This window comes from Botryllus schlosseri, chromosome 1 (genome assembly GCF_051294905.1).
Source record: "Botryllus schlosseri isolate E-star chromosome 1, Bs_hap1, whole genome shotgun sequence".
NCBI lineage: Eukaryota > Metazoa > Chordata > Ascidiacea > Stolidobranchia > Styelidae > Botryllus > Botryllus schlosseri.
Window position 1 is genome coordinate 15,764,073 of NC_137236.1, and position 16,905 is coordinate 15,780,977.

The 16,905-nt window shown below is 38.9% G+C and overlaps 1 protein-coding gene across 1 annotated transcript in view; it reads right to left on the minus strand.

The window, feature by feature from the left end:
- Positions 1-520: 520 nt before the first annotated feature.
- Positions 521-16,905, minus strand: part of LOC145433782 (uncharacterized) — a 30,758-nt gene continuing 14,373 nt past the window's right edge. Inside the window, exons 7-9 of the mRNA XM_080311014.1 lie at positions 3,633-3,781; positions 3,407-3,539; positions 521-664 (exon numbers count right to left, since the gene is read on the minus strand). Of these exons, the coding sequence (XP_080167140.1) occupies positions 3,436-3,539; positions 3,633-3,781 (253 nt within the window). The 3' untranslated portion in view covers positions 521-664; positions 3,407-3,435. The remainder of the gene's footprint in view (positions 665-3,406; positions 3,540-3,632; positions 3,782-16,905) is intronic.

Consider the following 16,905-nt stretch of genomic DNA (forward strand, 5'->3'; position numbering starts at 1 on the left):
GGCTTGCTGAGATCCACCGAATCGAGTGCAGAAGATCATCTACCAGCTGGAGTACCGATCGACGACACTAGTGTACCCGCACCGTCTAACAATAGACGCCAGCGCTCAGGCAGAAATGTTACCCCGCCAGTATGGTACAAGGACTACGTTATTGGGGCCCAAATTTTACGTTGATTCCCGCTTCAATCGCCATTAGAGTATTTGGTTGGACGTTCTCTACACGCTGTATTTTGAACTCCTCACTCAATGCTCGTTGATTTCGTTAGGAGTTGGGGGGGATGTGGGATTATCTCTTACTACTATCTCTCTCTCTAATAGTTTCTCTAAACTCATGAGCGATCTCGTCTTCTCGTTGTTGTGATTTTGCGACGTGCGTGCATGTATGTATTAGCACCCACATCTTGTGAGTTGTTGGAGCAATAGGGATTAGGCTAGTCGATGCAACTGTTCTTTTGTATTTCAGTTTGATCATTTATTACGGTATTTAACCAATGTATAAATGCAAAGTTGCACAACGACCCTTTCTGTTTTTCTCTTTGTCTTTTCCGGCAACAGTATACGATAATGGCGACGATAATGATCAGAAATAGGATAAATAGCACTATCAACACAATCACCCACGCGCTGAGAGACTGTGCCTGAGCGATCGCAGGTGCAGCAGGATCTGCAGTGAAACAATAAGTTTGACATCATGTGGTCAATAGGAATGAACTATGATGGTGTGAACTTCTGAAAGGTTCAGGTTCGTGTGAACGCGAACCTTTTTGAAAGGTTTTGTGTGAACCCGGAAGTGAACCTCATGACGTCACGTGACGTCATATTGCTAATTCCAACCCTACCTTTCAGTGAAGTGATAGCCATTAGCCAATACCAATGTACATTGTACATTGTACACGATACCTCCGAAGCAGAACCGTAACTGCCGCACCCCAAACCCCCAATTGGGGGGCCCGAACTCGAAGGGGGCACAAAATTATTTCATGAATTAGCATAAATTATAGAGTATTTTTTTTGAAAAGTTATGCAGCTTTCTCTGGTTGCCAAATATCTTGATTATTGGATACTCTTCACCCAAGAATATGCAAGATTTATAGAAATGGGCATATCGGCGTTGGCCATTACCGCACCACGACGCACCAATATGTAAAGTTTTATGCAATGTAACATGCGACTCCAACATGCGACTGCGCTTACGCTGATACATATAAGTTTAATTGTCCATGGGTGCCGAAATGACTGGCGCCGAATGTCCCTGTCTTGGCAATCTGAACCTCATAAGACAAATACCATCCCGCACGAAAAAATTATATGCCAGTGAAGAAATACCAATTTCAAATCGTGTGCGTGTTATAGTTGGTTTTGGATATTGCGGAGGTCACGAAATACCATCACGTAACGAAGTCATACCACCGGGTCCGCCCTCCCGAAGATGTTTAATTATTATTTACGAGCCTTACAGTTTCCAAGACACCTCACTCGGCAGTTACGGAAAAATAAGAAGAATATCGGCCTGGTGTAAATGACTATAGTAGTCGACAAACAGCATGAATACCTCAAAACAAACAAACAAACAAACACCTCACTCGGCTCTACCGGTAAATCTGATTACGCGAGCAGAGAGGACAAGAAATTGATAGCAATATATGTGTAGGCCTAATTCCCGAACTTATTGACCGATTTTATTATGAATCATTGAAAATTTTCGCGCTTTGCGCGTGCTTACTAAATAGTACAACTAGTTTCGTGGTAAAAGCGAACAACGTGATGGAGGGGGGAGTCGATTTAGCACCCTATGTGAGCCCAAACCCCAAGTTTTTTTGAGCCTGACGAAGTGCTGTTTCGCTCCTGCCTACGCCCGGATATGTTTAATTATTATTATTGAGTGGTCCTACCTTTTTAAACACACCTCACTCCGCTCTGCCGGTAAATCTTAATACGTGAGCAGAGAGAGGATAAAAATTGATAGCAATATATAATACATGCATTTATCGATCATATAGACCGATTCATTCATGAATTATACAAATTTTTCGCGCTTCGCGCGGTTAGACGAGTTACTTATACTCACACCTAATATATATGATAAGTAGCGGAAAAGCGTAGAGCATGAGGGGGGTCTGGGGGTCGAAGTGCTGTTACGGCCCTGCTCCGAAGTACATATTGACGTTTTAAACGTCGCCAACCGTATCAACTGGCACAATCAAATTATATAATAATCCCTTGAAATCAATATCTTCCGTCGCTTCATTTGACGTCCGCAATAATATGAGTAGAATTTTAGAATTTTAGAAAGATCGATTTGATGTCAGAGCATTGCAGCAGTAGAGCCTAATCCAGATCTCGTGTATACTCCTGATAACTAGGCTATATAGATCATGTCATTACCAAAGTCAAATTAAACCAGCGCTAGATTTACCTTCTAATATTCGGCATAACAGCATGAAAATGTCGATTACTGTGCCATAGCAATAGAAATGTCCAATCGCCGAAGAATCCATTTGTGTTACAGATGTGAAGCGTAAGCTACAACTACTTTATACTCGCCACATTTAATTAGCGATAATAACACGAATAAAGATACCCGAGATGACTGCATGATGTAATCAACTATACATCAAGAGGACAGCATAATGCCAATAGTTGCCATACCGACCTTCTTAGATATCTAAATAAGCGACGAAACGCAAGCCACGACCTTTTGATATTTTACTATTTTCAATATCTGTTTGATAGTTTGTTTCGTCCGTGGTTGTACCAAGTCACGGCGTTCAACGTCACAAAAGTACTTCTTTCATTGTATCTTTTGACGCGACTCAACTCGAGTCATTTTTATTTTATCACCCATTGAGTTCGAGTAATTTTACAAAAGGTAGCACCGAAGTCCAAATCATAGTTTTCAGTACGAATTATTAACGGGTCACGTTTAACCATCTTTAACAAGTAGTGTCATGTATAAGCTTCCGCTGCGTCTTAACTTTTGAAAGTGATGAAATAGTGAAGTTTGATGAGTAGTTTCTGGCTTCTGGAGTAGTTTTAGAGCGAAATTTAAGTTCTCGAATTAAAAAATGTTAATTAAATATTGTCGAGTACGTCGAAATCCAAAATGCCGTCGCGGGCCGTACAAAATGGTCTCGCGGGCCGCGTGTTCGAGACCGCTGGGTTGCGTCATACTGTACCATATTCGTTTTACCTTTGAATCTGTTTGAATCCCTTTACTGCGGCGATAACTCTTGAACAGATCCACCCAAAAATTCTTCAAGTGATAAATAATGTAGTCCCTACTATTACCATGGATATTCTGATGAAAGCAATCTTTAATTATTCAAATCGGCTGTGATTCAATGTCGCCCGTACATACTTTGGCAACCTACTTGGCTACAACAAAGTGCACGTGACGATATCTTACATTTTCCGTGATGACACCACGCCGTTGTATCATTGGACGGCACGTAGCAACATCCACGTTGAAGACAAGCCGCTATTGGCATACCGCTCCATATGTATACGTTCCTCGACGGGTATATTTTCGCAGGTTAATCCTACCGGGAAACACGTATATTGTGGGTAGACGCATATTAGCTGTGGCAACTGATACTTTTCATGGTATCAATGGACAGAAAAAGTGTAGTTACCAGAGTCGGTCCACTCGACTGTGTTACAGTATTGCCCTTTGCAGCAAAAGTGGCACACCGCCCCGATCTCTCCAGGCTTGCAAGCCTTATCATTGGATGCCACGTATTTCTGACAATCAGATTCGCTCATGCAACCTCTCGAATGTAGCCTGAATATGTCGAACAAATTACGAAATAGTTCACCATTCGGTTTTGCTGATCGCTATTAGTAGAGTTTCTCTCGCCATCAATGTATTGACGTTTTAACTAGTATAGGTCTTTAGTGTTTCGTGTTTTAATTTCATGGTCGATGAGAATGGTTAACCCACTCAGAGATGACCAGTAACGAAGTACTTATAATTTATTCGATACTCGAGGGGTTATGCTTTGAGATTACTAACACCTCTATTCGAAGTTTTTTTCTTCGTAAAACTACTTACTATCGACACTTCAGATTTTATAAAGTAGATATTAGTTTTGGGATAAGCTTGCATCACTTTTACGAGCGGAATTTTCATGACAACTCGGCGTCATCCCTACCGTGTCTAGGTAACATAATATAATATCGTAGCGTGTCTGATCATCTTGGTTCCTTTCATGTTATCCATTCTCAAATACAGCGTGCATGCCTCTTATATACACGCTGTAGACCACGGGGTGTCTGATTAAAAGACTACTGCTCCAAGTCGTTTCGGCACCACTTCTTTATCTTCTCCTTATATTACGATATTGTGGTGTATTGATTTGATAAACCAAATTATTGAAATGACAACAGGGGAAAGATACATCTTGCAATTGCGATTAACTGTTAAAAGTATGCAACCAACTACCAAAGCTACTTTTAAGATATACGTGCTCGAGTACATTTCAGATCACCATTTTCTACCACATGAAGTATAGTTTGGCGTGTCTTCGATATTGCTAATTTAATCGAAGCATATACTTGTCGTAGAGTAGAAATTTGTCGCGTTACTTCTACTTCGACTTGAGTAGTATAGTCGATCGCTCGTGACGGGCTATTGATTCTTATGGGCCCGCTCGCACGTCGTATTGAAAACTCGTGTTGGCATATCGTACTTTTAGACCCCCCCTATCGCTCGCACATCGTAATGTGTTCTTATGGGTGCACTCGCATGTCGTACTTTCAGGTATAGGCTGCGGCGGTGACTCGTATTGAAAACTCGTGTTGGTATATCGTACTTTCGGGTGTAGGCATCTCTCGCACATCGTACTTTCGCATGTCGTACTTTCGCGTATAGACTGTGTTGATGATTCGCTATGTGTTCTTATGGTCGCGTCGGCATATCGTACTTTCGGGTGTAGGCATCTCTCGCACATCGTACTTTCGCATGCCGTACTTTCGCGTATAGATTGTGTTGGTGATTCGCCATGTGTTCTTATGGGTGCGGTCGTGATACGCACTTTCAACCATCTCTCGCGTGGTGTTGAATAGTCACCAACAATAACCGCACAAACGGAAACGTGGCTTGTTGTGAGGATTAAGCATGCGACCTATATTTCGAATGACCTGCGTGCTGAATTGTTTCACGTCCAGCCGCTACTATCGAATATTACACTAGACCGGTCAGTGTGAAATAGTTTGATCGTAAATTATGATATATGACGTCGTAGTTTAGTCGTGTCAAATGACCGATCGTGTTCTCTTTCCTCGCTATTGATTGCTACCTGAATAATACTTTCGGCTTATTCGCTGTTTCGCGCCTACAGAATAGTCTGCTGTTCATAGTCACAGATTCATCGCGATAGCACAATTTTCACACCTCGATCAGTAGAACAACACCACACTAACGCAGTTGGCGAATCACATAGGTCATACATTTTACGCGAAATATTGTATTGTGGTATACAAATATGCAAACTATTCTTTCAATTCAACAAGTCTAGTTAACGGATCGATTTTCAAGCTGCCGACACAGTTTTTAACACGAGTGAGTTGATATTTCTTCCCGGGTACGAGCGAGGCTTTGTTCCATTGATCCAAAACCACCTCACCAGTATCATCCTTCAATGTAAAACTGTATAATTTCAACTCCTTTCCGGCCCCAGAATTGACCATCTTCTCCTCTCGAGAAACACAAGTAGCGGCGATCGAAACGTATTCATCTTTATTCCCGTATACCGATTCGCAGGTCAATAATGGGTATTCTTCAGTCGTATGTCTCGATTTTCCATGCGTGGTTACTGACGAAGCCCGTCCCAGTAATACAGCAGGTTTTCCAGTAAACTTGTCAATTTGGACCCAACCGGATTTGACCATGAGTTTTTTTCGTTTGGCGAATGCTTTCTCAATGTTCCCGAACAATTCACGATTGAAACACGTGAAAGATATCTCTTCGTTATTACCGTCGATGAATATACCTTTGAGATATTGGCTAACGCCACCTCTTTTGGGTGATGAGACGAATTTGACGCCGACGTGAAAATTTGAAGTTGCTCCGACTTGCATAGTGTTGACGCTGTTCGATGTCATATCGTTTGATAAAGTGGGAGTCATCAGTGTAACTCACTACACAAATCAAGTTGAATCGTATTTGAATGTATTGATTCGACCCAACTCAAATCCTTTGACAAATCCTATTAACGCGATCTGTTGAATCGAACGTAACCTGAATATTACTGACGCCAACATTCACCCGCATCGGATCATTCACACATTCCACGTCGGTGTTTTAACACTTATAGAATCAATACCAACTATCTCTAACCCGATAATATTCAATCATTTTGGTAATTTGCCAACTTTAAATCCATTCGCGGGATGTACTAAAGGTAAATCCAAATAATCCAGAATGAAATATTTGGACTTCGACATTGCGTGAATTGAAATAGGTTTGACAAACATGACTACCAACTTTCACCAAGTCACATTTCAAGATTATACTTTGAAACAATCCTTGAAACTGACAACTCTATTCACGACTCCGTTTCCGTTTGTAAAATAGAGTTTCAGAAATACTATCACTATGACAACTCAACATTTTAACATCTCACCATGCAGAAACGAGTTAAATACAAAAACCTTGTCAAGTCAATCCGTTTGTAACTCACCGAACCAAAGCAAAAAGTGTCCATACGAAAAGTAGACAAGACTACGCAAGTAATCACTAACCCACAAACATCAAGTTCGGTTTTAGGCATATACCACCAACTCGTCTTTTTTGTTCAACTGTAAAAGTCGTTACTAGGCCGCAAGACCAAGAAATTACTATGCGGTATATTTTGTAAGACAAAAGTAATTACTTCTCGGTGTCGGCGACTTGAGATTAACATAATATATTTGAGTATACGACATTTGAAAGTATGACCATCGTAGTTTCTTACAATCGACCGCAGGTGTTATATCGAAAATTATCGTGATGTAAACATAAGGATTGTCACATCGATTTAACATATGAGATTTTGTAATGTTCTATCATGACTTGATTATTAAATTATGACATTATTAGACCAGAGTTGTGTTGAAGGTTATTTTGACATCAACAAACTTTTCAGTGCCATTGTTATTAACACATCGAGTTGTAAAACTATGCGTGTCTGAAATGTTCTTGAATGGAAAATTATTCCACCTTGGTACATATCACCCTGCGTATCGCGGATATCAGAAAATATTTTACAAATGTAATTGTCTCCACTAACCAAGACTAAAGATGAAACAACAATTTCCTTTGTTAAACAATAACCGGTACAATACTTTATCATCGTAATCGGCAGTGAGAATTGAAACACTTTCGCACATTATCCAGCGTCAAGATATCACACTAGGTGAATTGACATACCGCCGCTTGATTAATACCTAATCCATTCGCACCATTTCACATACTTTGATCATTACAAAAGTAAATTGGAATATGTTTGTTAGATGCATTCAATTCAACTAGAAGTGTCTGGTACACAACAATCGTAATATCGAAAAAGTACTTGCCACACTGTTATTTGCTAAACGTGTTTTGTATTGTTGTCCATTTGTAGTATTGATTGTTTTTGAACCCCCAAATCATAATTCCCGACATGAAACCAAGCCGCTGAAAGTCGTTACCATCACGAAGATACAATGTGCACGATGTTTGTCAAATGTGTCCTACCTGGCCAACAGAAAACAATTTTCACTCACTCGAAATGAAACCAATGTGATGGTCTCCATTCGATATTTTGTTTGTGTCAAATATACTTTGCAATGAACACATTTGCGTGGTTGAGCTTTGCCATCATCAAGCTGTCATTTGTATCGTTTAATTAACCGACATTTAGCGATTGGTGAACATACCGAACGATACACAGTCACTTCGAAATACTCCGTTGATCGTAATTTCCATCATCATAATAATCGAAGTACAATTGCTTCGAATCGCTAGAGTGGTTGAGCTTTACATCATCAGACTGCCATCTGTACATCAAGAATACATCCGCCTTGTAACTGGGTCGTTTACCTAACCGAGTTGTATGCACAGTTTGATATTTAGCGATTGCAGAACATACCATTTCGAAATACTGCGTTGATCTCAATTCCTTTGTCGTGATAATCGAAGTATATTTGTTTCGATTTCATAAAAACCAACTTTTCTATGACATGATAAATTTTTGAAAAGTTATGCTTAGAAGATTGGTGCATCTCGCGAAAAACTAATATACCACTCATATTGATACTGTTACTCCATTGACCGGTATTTTCAAACGAGTCGATTTTCAACTGAGCAAAATTTATTACTTGAGTTGTCCCGCTTACTATATTTAAATGTAAACTCACCCGTCTTTCAACAACAAAGACATGGATAAAAAGTACACAAGCAAACACAACAAGTTTTACTTTTGTTGGACACCAATTATTATTCCACGCATCTCATTTCATACTAAGTGTATATGAAAGATATTCATGGCACACGAAAATATTCGATATTCCATGCTACGAACATACGCAATGATTGGTGACGCTTTCACACTATTTCGATTTAGTGTAACAAAAACAACAACAACAATTTTCACTGTCTTGACTTATGAAAACAACAGACGAACCTTCATTCAATATTTTGTTTTTGTCAACTAGTTACTTTTTCATGAGACCCCCACAACTCTTACAGACGTACGAAAGATATTTACATCACACAAAGTAATCAACTTTACTCGATGTTCTCACATTACGAAACTAAAGAATGGTTGGTTTGACTCTACAAACTGTTTCGTCACCTCAAGAACTTTATTGTCTGAATGGTTGTTCATGTGTCTTAAGAACCAAATAGTTCAACACAGCACTAGTACCAACAGAAACATCAGAGTTGTTTACACAAAAGTTTGTATGTGTACAGTATGTGAATACCATGTGTAAGTCCAGCACAATTGTGGTATCCATCCGGGTTTAGTTAACACAATTTACGACACCGAGGTCGCCTCATCTTTCGTAAGACAACAAACCAACCAAGGCTTCAGGATATGTCCATGTCATAGCAATACATCAGCTACTCCAACAACAGAGTACATATGTTTTCTAGTTACGGTGCTTACATCTTACACACAAATCAATCTACTTTGCTAACAAAAAGTGCTGAGTCATCAAGTGATTGCCCTAGCAACAAAACAGCTAAACGTACTATCATACAAAATGGCCGTTATAGTCACCAACGGTACATGGTACAAGTAACAAGTCTCGAGAATCCAGTTATTGAAAAAACGTGAAAGTGTTTCTCCTGCGCCAAGTCGTTATGTTGACGAAAGCGTATATTGTAATATCATGATCGATTTGCATTCGTTGGTCACAAAATGTCACTACTCTAAATAATTATTTTTTACTCAAACACAAACGCATACTTGTCACCATTCGTTTTCATCAAGCACGAGTTCAAGAAACTTACTTACTACGACATGAATTGATATTTTTATGATGTGTAAATACGTAATAATTAATTTTAGTAACACTATCAACATCATCGAGTTGTGCGAATAGATTTTCATGTGGTCTTGCGGTTTTAATCGAAGCACACATCATGGTCTAATGTAGAGTCGTCTCTATTGTACAACAACTCGGTAATCGAAATGCATGCATTAACATTTGAACAACGATCTTGTTTCGTCGCACCAAAAACATGTTCACTGTCACAATACTCTGCACAAGACGTGGAAATCCTTTTCACCCTCATAATAGTATACCAACGACCACCGACGACAACGTTTAACAATACCAACGACACTGGAAACACTGAACCCACGACACTTACCCGAGTAAAAACACATTTTCCTTTGGCTACATGGCGCTTACCAGAGTAAAAAATATCATTATCACCTGGAGATCCACCGTTACCCGAGCAACAAAACCATTTTCTTTTGGAGATCTATCGTTTACCCAGTGTAACAATACATTTTCACATGGCGGTCCATCGTTTACCCAGAGTAACAAAACCATTTTCACTTGCAAATATATTTTTCCCTGGGTTACAAACCATTTTCACTTGCAAATATATTTTTTCCCTGGGTAACAAACCATTTTCACTTGCAAATATATTTTTTCCCTGGGTAACAAACCTTTTTCTCTTGGTAACAAACCTTTTTCACTTGGAAATATATTTTTTCTCTTGGTAACAAACCTTTTTCACTTGGAAATCTATTTTTCCCAGGGTAACAAACCTTTTTCACTTGCAAATATATTTTTCCCCCTGGGTAACAAACCTTTTTCGCTTGGAAATATATTTTTTCCTTGAGCAACAGACCATTTTTACTTGGAAATATATTTTTTCCTTGAGCAACAGACCATTTTTACTTGGAAATATATTTTTTCCCTGAGCAACAAACCATTTTTACTTGGAAATATATTTTTTCCCTGAGCAACAAACCATTTCACTCGGCGGGTCGTCGTTTACCTGAGTAAAAATATCATTTTCCTTTGGAGATCTGGCGTTTACCCATTGTAACAATACATTTTCACTTGGAAATCTGTCGTTTACCCGAGTACCAATACCGTTTCACTTGGAAATCTATCTTTTCCCTGGGTAACAATACCATTTTCGTTTTGAAAACTGACAACCACACCGGTCAATTTGATATTTTTTGTATATTGTTACAACAGACAGCGACAAAATATACACCAACAACGACTCCGATACATTTGTCTAATCAAATATTCACTTGCTCTGATGCATCCCATCAAAATCATTGGTTACTCACATACAATAACAATGTGCTGTTGTACATCGACATGTATGTTTTCGGAATTGGTGAATAAAGGGGTTTCCGATATGTCAGTGATGTCCGGGTTCGTGCTTTGGATTTTCCAGAGTCAAAATGTCTGAATAAAACACCTCCTCGACTTTGGTAACTGGTTGATACACGGATAATGGTGTTCGGAAAACGGATGAATTTATGTTCCCCATCGCGCTGACAACATCGGGTTACTTGTGAGTTTCCCCGGGTCTGTTTACTATATTGTGTCTTTACTGGTCAATACATGTCGCTCCAGTCAGCTGAAACCGGATCACCAATATGAGAAAGTGTGGGGGCCGGATCCGGATATTCACTCATGACCCAACGACCGATATTCAAGTAAACATGTTACAGACCGTGTTTTGTCTCCATGAAAAATACCTATGCATACACCATCACATACAAGTAACGTCACGATTGTTCACAAGTATTCGCGTAAACGAGGTATACATACAATGTGTCGGTGTACAAACATCATGGAAAACAAATTCATGTTCTCAAGTCTCATCATGCGACGACTCTGTGGGTATAGATGACTTGGAGACAGGCAAGCAGCCATATTTGGACGTAACATGGTCTTAGTTTGAACCGACTTCCACCCAACTTGTGAAAAATCAATCTCACACGAGTACAGCCCTTTCACGGATTCACACCTTGATTTTGTAAGATTGTTCGGATTCTCAGGTAGACTTGTATCGTGATCCAGACTTCGACATAATCGGATTGCGTAACTCGCTCAATCCCTCCGCGTATTGTTCGTCCTAACCTGCGAACTTTTTTGCTGAGGCCGCAGTGTTTCACATGGTATAATGTATTTGGCGATCACCATCGTTATCAATCTTTCACGTGATGAATATGTCAGATGTCGCTACTCCCACATAACGACTACAGATAAACATCGTGAGCAGTGACTCCGGATTGGAATCGTAAACAGAGACTCTCTGTGTGTGTGTGTGTGTGAATCTCGAGTTCGATTACGATTAGATAATGTAATCCAAGGTGTGTCTCTGTGAGTTGAAGGCTTATTTCGTGTTAATCACATCGCAAGAGGGAGCTATCTCGTAATTCTATAGGTCGTTATAAAACGCGGTTGGAAACTTTCGGTCTAGTTGATCCAGCTACGTATTGAAACGGTTCACCCACGCAGACCACTGAGAAAGCGTTGTCGTTACCTGAGTATATCCACGAGTAAATATGGGACTACGCGTAACTGTCCATAGATTCCTCTGGCCCCACACCGTTGTTTTACGACACAGACAAGATGCAGCGGTGGAAATATTGAAAATGAAAAACGATACCTTGGTGACATTCGATTTGGATTTTACACCTGATGAACCATACACTCGATTGGTACATTGGGATGACAACTCTATCGTCGAGGTCGAGGGAAAAGAAATGTACAGATTTGTTGGTGTTGTGGATATTCAGCGAAAATCAGGGTATATGGTTGTATATGGTTCGCATATTTGACTGAGAATATATCGGTATGCATAATGCACTATCCGTTGTATCATGTCGTGTGTCATCTATACCCACAGAGTCGTCGCATGATGAGACTTGAGAACATGAATTTGTTTTCCATGATGTTTGTACACCGACACATTGTATGTATACCTCGTTTACGCGAATACTTGTGAACAATCGTGACGTTACTTGTATGTGATGGTGTATGCATAGGTATTTTTCATGGAGACAAAACACGGTCTGTAACATGTTTACTTGAATATCGGTCGTTGGGTCATGAGTGAATATCCGGATCCGGCCCCCACACTTTCTCATATTGGTGATCCGGTTTCAGCTGACTGGAGCGACATGTATTGACCAGTAAAGACACAATATAGTAAACAGACCCGGGGAAACTCACAAGTAACCCGATGTTGTCAGCGCGATGGGGAACATAAATTCATCCGTTTTCCGAACACCATTATCCGTGTATCAACCAGTTACCAAAGTCGAGGAGGTGTTTTATTCAGACATTTTGACTCTGGAAAATCCAAAGCACGAACCCGGACATCACTGACATATCGGAAACCCCTTTATTCACCAATTCCGAAAACATACATGTCGATGTACAACAGCACATTGTTATTGTATGTGAGTAACCAATGATTTTGATGGGATGCATCAGAGCAAGTGAATATTTGATTAGACAAATGTATCGGAGTCGTTGTTGGTGTATATTTTGTCGCTGTCTGTTGTAACAATATACAAAAAATATCAAATTGACCGGTGTGGTTGTCAGTTTTCAAAACGAAAATGGTATTGTTACCCAGGGAAAAGATAGATTTCCAAGTGAAACGGTATTGGTACTCGGGTAAACGACAGATTTCCAAGTGAAAATGTATTGTTACAATGGGTAAACGCCAGATCTCCAAAGGAAAATGATATTTTTACTCAGGTAAACGACGACCCGCCGAGTGAAATGGTTTGTTGCTCAGGGAAAAAATATATTTCCAAGTAAAAATGGTTTGTTGCTCAGGGAAAAAATATATTTCCAAGTAAAAATGGTCTGTTGCTCAAGGAAAAAATATATTTCCAAGTAAAAATGGTCTGTTGCTCAAGGAAAAAATATATTTCCAAGCGAAAAAGGTTTGTTACCCAGGGGGAAAAATATATTTGCAAGTGAAAAAGGTTTGTTACCCTGGGAAAAATAGATTTCCAAGTGAAAAAGGTTTGTTACCAAGAGAAAAAATATATTTCCAAGTGAAAAAGGTTTGTTACCAAGAGAAAAAGGTTTGTTACCCAGGGAAAAAATATATTTGCAAGTGAAAATGGTTTGTTACCCAGGGAAAAAATATATTTGCAAGTGAAAATGGTTTGTAACCCAGGGAAAAATATATTTGCAAGTGAAAATGGTTTTGTTACTCTGGGTAAACGATGGACCGCCATGTGAAAATGTATTGTTACACTGGGTAAACGATAGATCTCCAAAAGAAAATGGTTTTGTTGCTCGGGTAACGGTGGATCTCCAGGTGATAATGATATTTTTTACTCTGGTAAGCGCCATGTAGCCAAAGGAAAATGTGTTTTTACTCGGGTAAGTGTCGTGGGTTCAGTGTTTCCAGTGTCGTTGGTATTGTTAAACGTTGTCGTCGGTGGTCGTTGGTATACTATTATGAGGGTGAAAAGGATTTCCACGTCTTGTGCAGAGTATTGTGACAGTGAACATGTTTTTGGTGCGACGAAACAAGATCGTTGTTCAAATGTTAATGCATGCATTTCGATTACCGAGTTGTTGTACAATAGAGACGACTCTACATTAGACCATGATGTGTGCTTCGATTAAAACCGCAAGACCACATGAAAATCTATTCGCACAACTCGATGATGTTGATAGTGTTACTAAAATTAATTATTACGTATTTACACATCATAAAAATATCAATTCATGTCGTAGTAAGTAAGTTTCTTGAACTCGTGCTTGATGAAAACGAATGGTGACAAGTATGCGTTTGTGTTTGAGTAAAAAATAATTATTTAGAGTAGTGACATTTTGTGACCAACGAATGCAAATCGATCATGATATTACAATATACGCTTTCGTCAACATAACGACTTGGCGCAGGAGAAACACTTTCACGTTTTTTCAATAACTGGATTCTCGAGACTTGTTACTTGTACCATGTACCGTTGGTGACTATAACGGCCATTTTGTATGATAGTACGTTTAGCTGTTTTGTTGCTAGGGCAATCACTTGATGACTCAGCACTTTTTGTTAGCAAAGTAGATTGATTTGTGTGTAAGATGTAAGCACCGTAACTAGAAAACATATGTACTCTGTTGTTGGAGTAGCTGATGTATTGCTATGACATGGACATATCCTGAAGCCTTGGTTGGTTTGTTGTCTTACGAAAGATGAGGCGACCTCGGTGTCGTAAATTGTGTTAACTAAACCCGGATGGATACCACAATTGTGCTGGACTTACACATGGTATTCACATACTGTACACATACAAACTTTTGTGTAAACAACTCTGATGTTTCTGTTGGTACTAGTGCTGTGTTGAACTATTTGGTTCTTAAGACACATGAACAACCATTCAGACAATAAAGTTCTTGAGGTGACGAAACAGTTTGTAGAGTCAAACCAACCATTCTTTAGTTTCGTAATGTGAGAACATCGAGTAAAGTTGATTACTTTGTGTGATGTAAATATCTTTCGTACGTCTGTAAGAGTTGTGGGGGTCTCATGAAAAAGTAACTAGTTGACAAAAACAAAATATTGAATGAAGGTTCGTCTGTTGTTTTCATAAGTCAAGACAGTGAAAATTGTTGTTGTTGTTTTTGTTACACTAAATCGAAATAGTGTGAAAGCGTCACCAATCATTGCGTATGTTCGTAGCATGGAATATCGAATATTTTCGTGTGCCATGAATATCTTTCATATACACTTAGTATGAAATGAGATGCGTGGAATAATAATTGGTGTCCAACAAAAGTAAAACTTGTTGTGTTTGCTTGTGTACTTTTTATCCATGTCTTTGTTGTTGAAAGACGGGTGAGTTTACATTTAAATATAGTAAGCGGGACAACTCAAGTAATAAATTTTGCTCAGTTGAAAATCGACTCGTTTGAAAATACCGGTCAATGGAGTAACAGTATCAATATGAGTGGTATATTAGTTTTTCGCGAGATGCACCAATCTTCTAAGCATAACTTTTCAAAAATTTATCATGTCATAGAAAAGTTGGTTTTTATGAAATCGAAACAAATATACTTCGATTATCACGACAAAGGAATTGAGATCAACGCAGTATTTCGAAATGGTATGTTCTGCAATCGCTAAATATCAAACTGTGCATACAACTCGGTTAGGTAAACGACCCAGTTACAAGGCGGATGTATTCTTGATGTACAGATGGCAGTCTGATGATGTAAAGCTCAACCACTCTAGCGATTCGAAGCAATTGTACTTCGATTATTATGATGATGGAAATTACGATCAACGGAGTATTTCGAAGTGACTGTGTATCGTTCGGTATGTTCACCAATCGCTAAATGTCGGTTAATTAAACGATACAAATGACAGCTTGATGATGGCAAAGCTCAACCACGCAAATGTGTTCATTGCAAAGTATATTTGACACAAACAAAATATCGAATGGAGACCATCACATTGGTTTCATTTCGAGTGAGTGAAAATTGTTTTCTGTTGGCCAGGTAGGACACATTTGACAAACATCGTGCACATTGTATCTTCGTGATGGTAACGACTTTCAGCGGCTTGGTTTCATGTCGGGAATTATGATTTGGGGGTTCAAAAACAATCAATACTACAAATGGACAACAATACAAAACACGTTTAGCAAATAACAGTGTGGCAAGTACTTTTTCGATATTACGATTGTTGTGTACCAGACACTTCTAGTTGAATTGAATGCATCTAACAAACATATTCCAATTTACTTTTGTAATGATCAAAGTATGTGAAATGGTGCGAATGGATTAGGTATTAATCAAGCGGCGGTATGTCAATTCACCTAGTGTGATATCTTGACGCTGGATAATGTGCGAAAGTGTTTCAATTCTCACTGCCGATTACGATGATAAAGTATTGTACCGGTTATTGTTTAACAAAGGAAATTGTTGTTTCATCTTTAGTCTTGGTTAGTGGAGACAATTACATTTGTAAAATATTTTCTGATATCCGCGATACGCAGGGTGATATGTACCAAGGTGGAATAATTTTCCATTCAAGAACATTTCAGACACGCATAGTTTTACAACTCGATGTGTTAATAACAATGGCACTGAAAAGTTTGTTGATGTCAAAATAACCTTCAACACAACTCTGGTCTAATAATGTCATAATTTAATAATCAAGTCATGATAGAACATTACAAAATCTCATATGTTAAATCGATGTGACAATCCTTATGTTTACATCACGATAATTTTCGATATAACACCTGCGGTCGATTGTAAGAAACTACGATGGTCATACTTTCAAATGTCGTATACTCAAATATATTATGTTAATCTCAAGTCGCCGACACCGAGAAGTAATTACTTTTGTCTTACAAAATATACCGCATAGTAATTTCTTGGTCTTGCGGCCTAGTAACGACTTTTACAGTTGAACAAAAA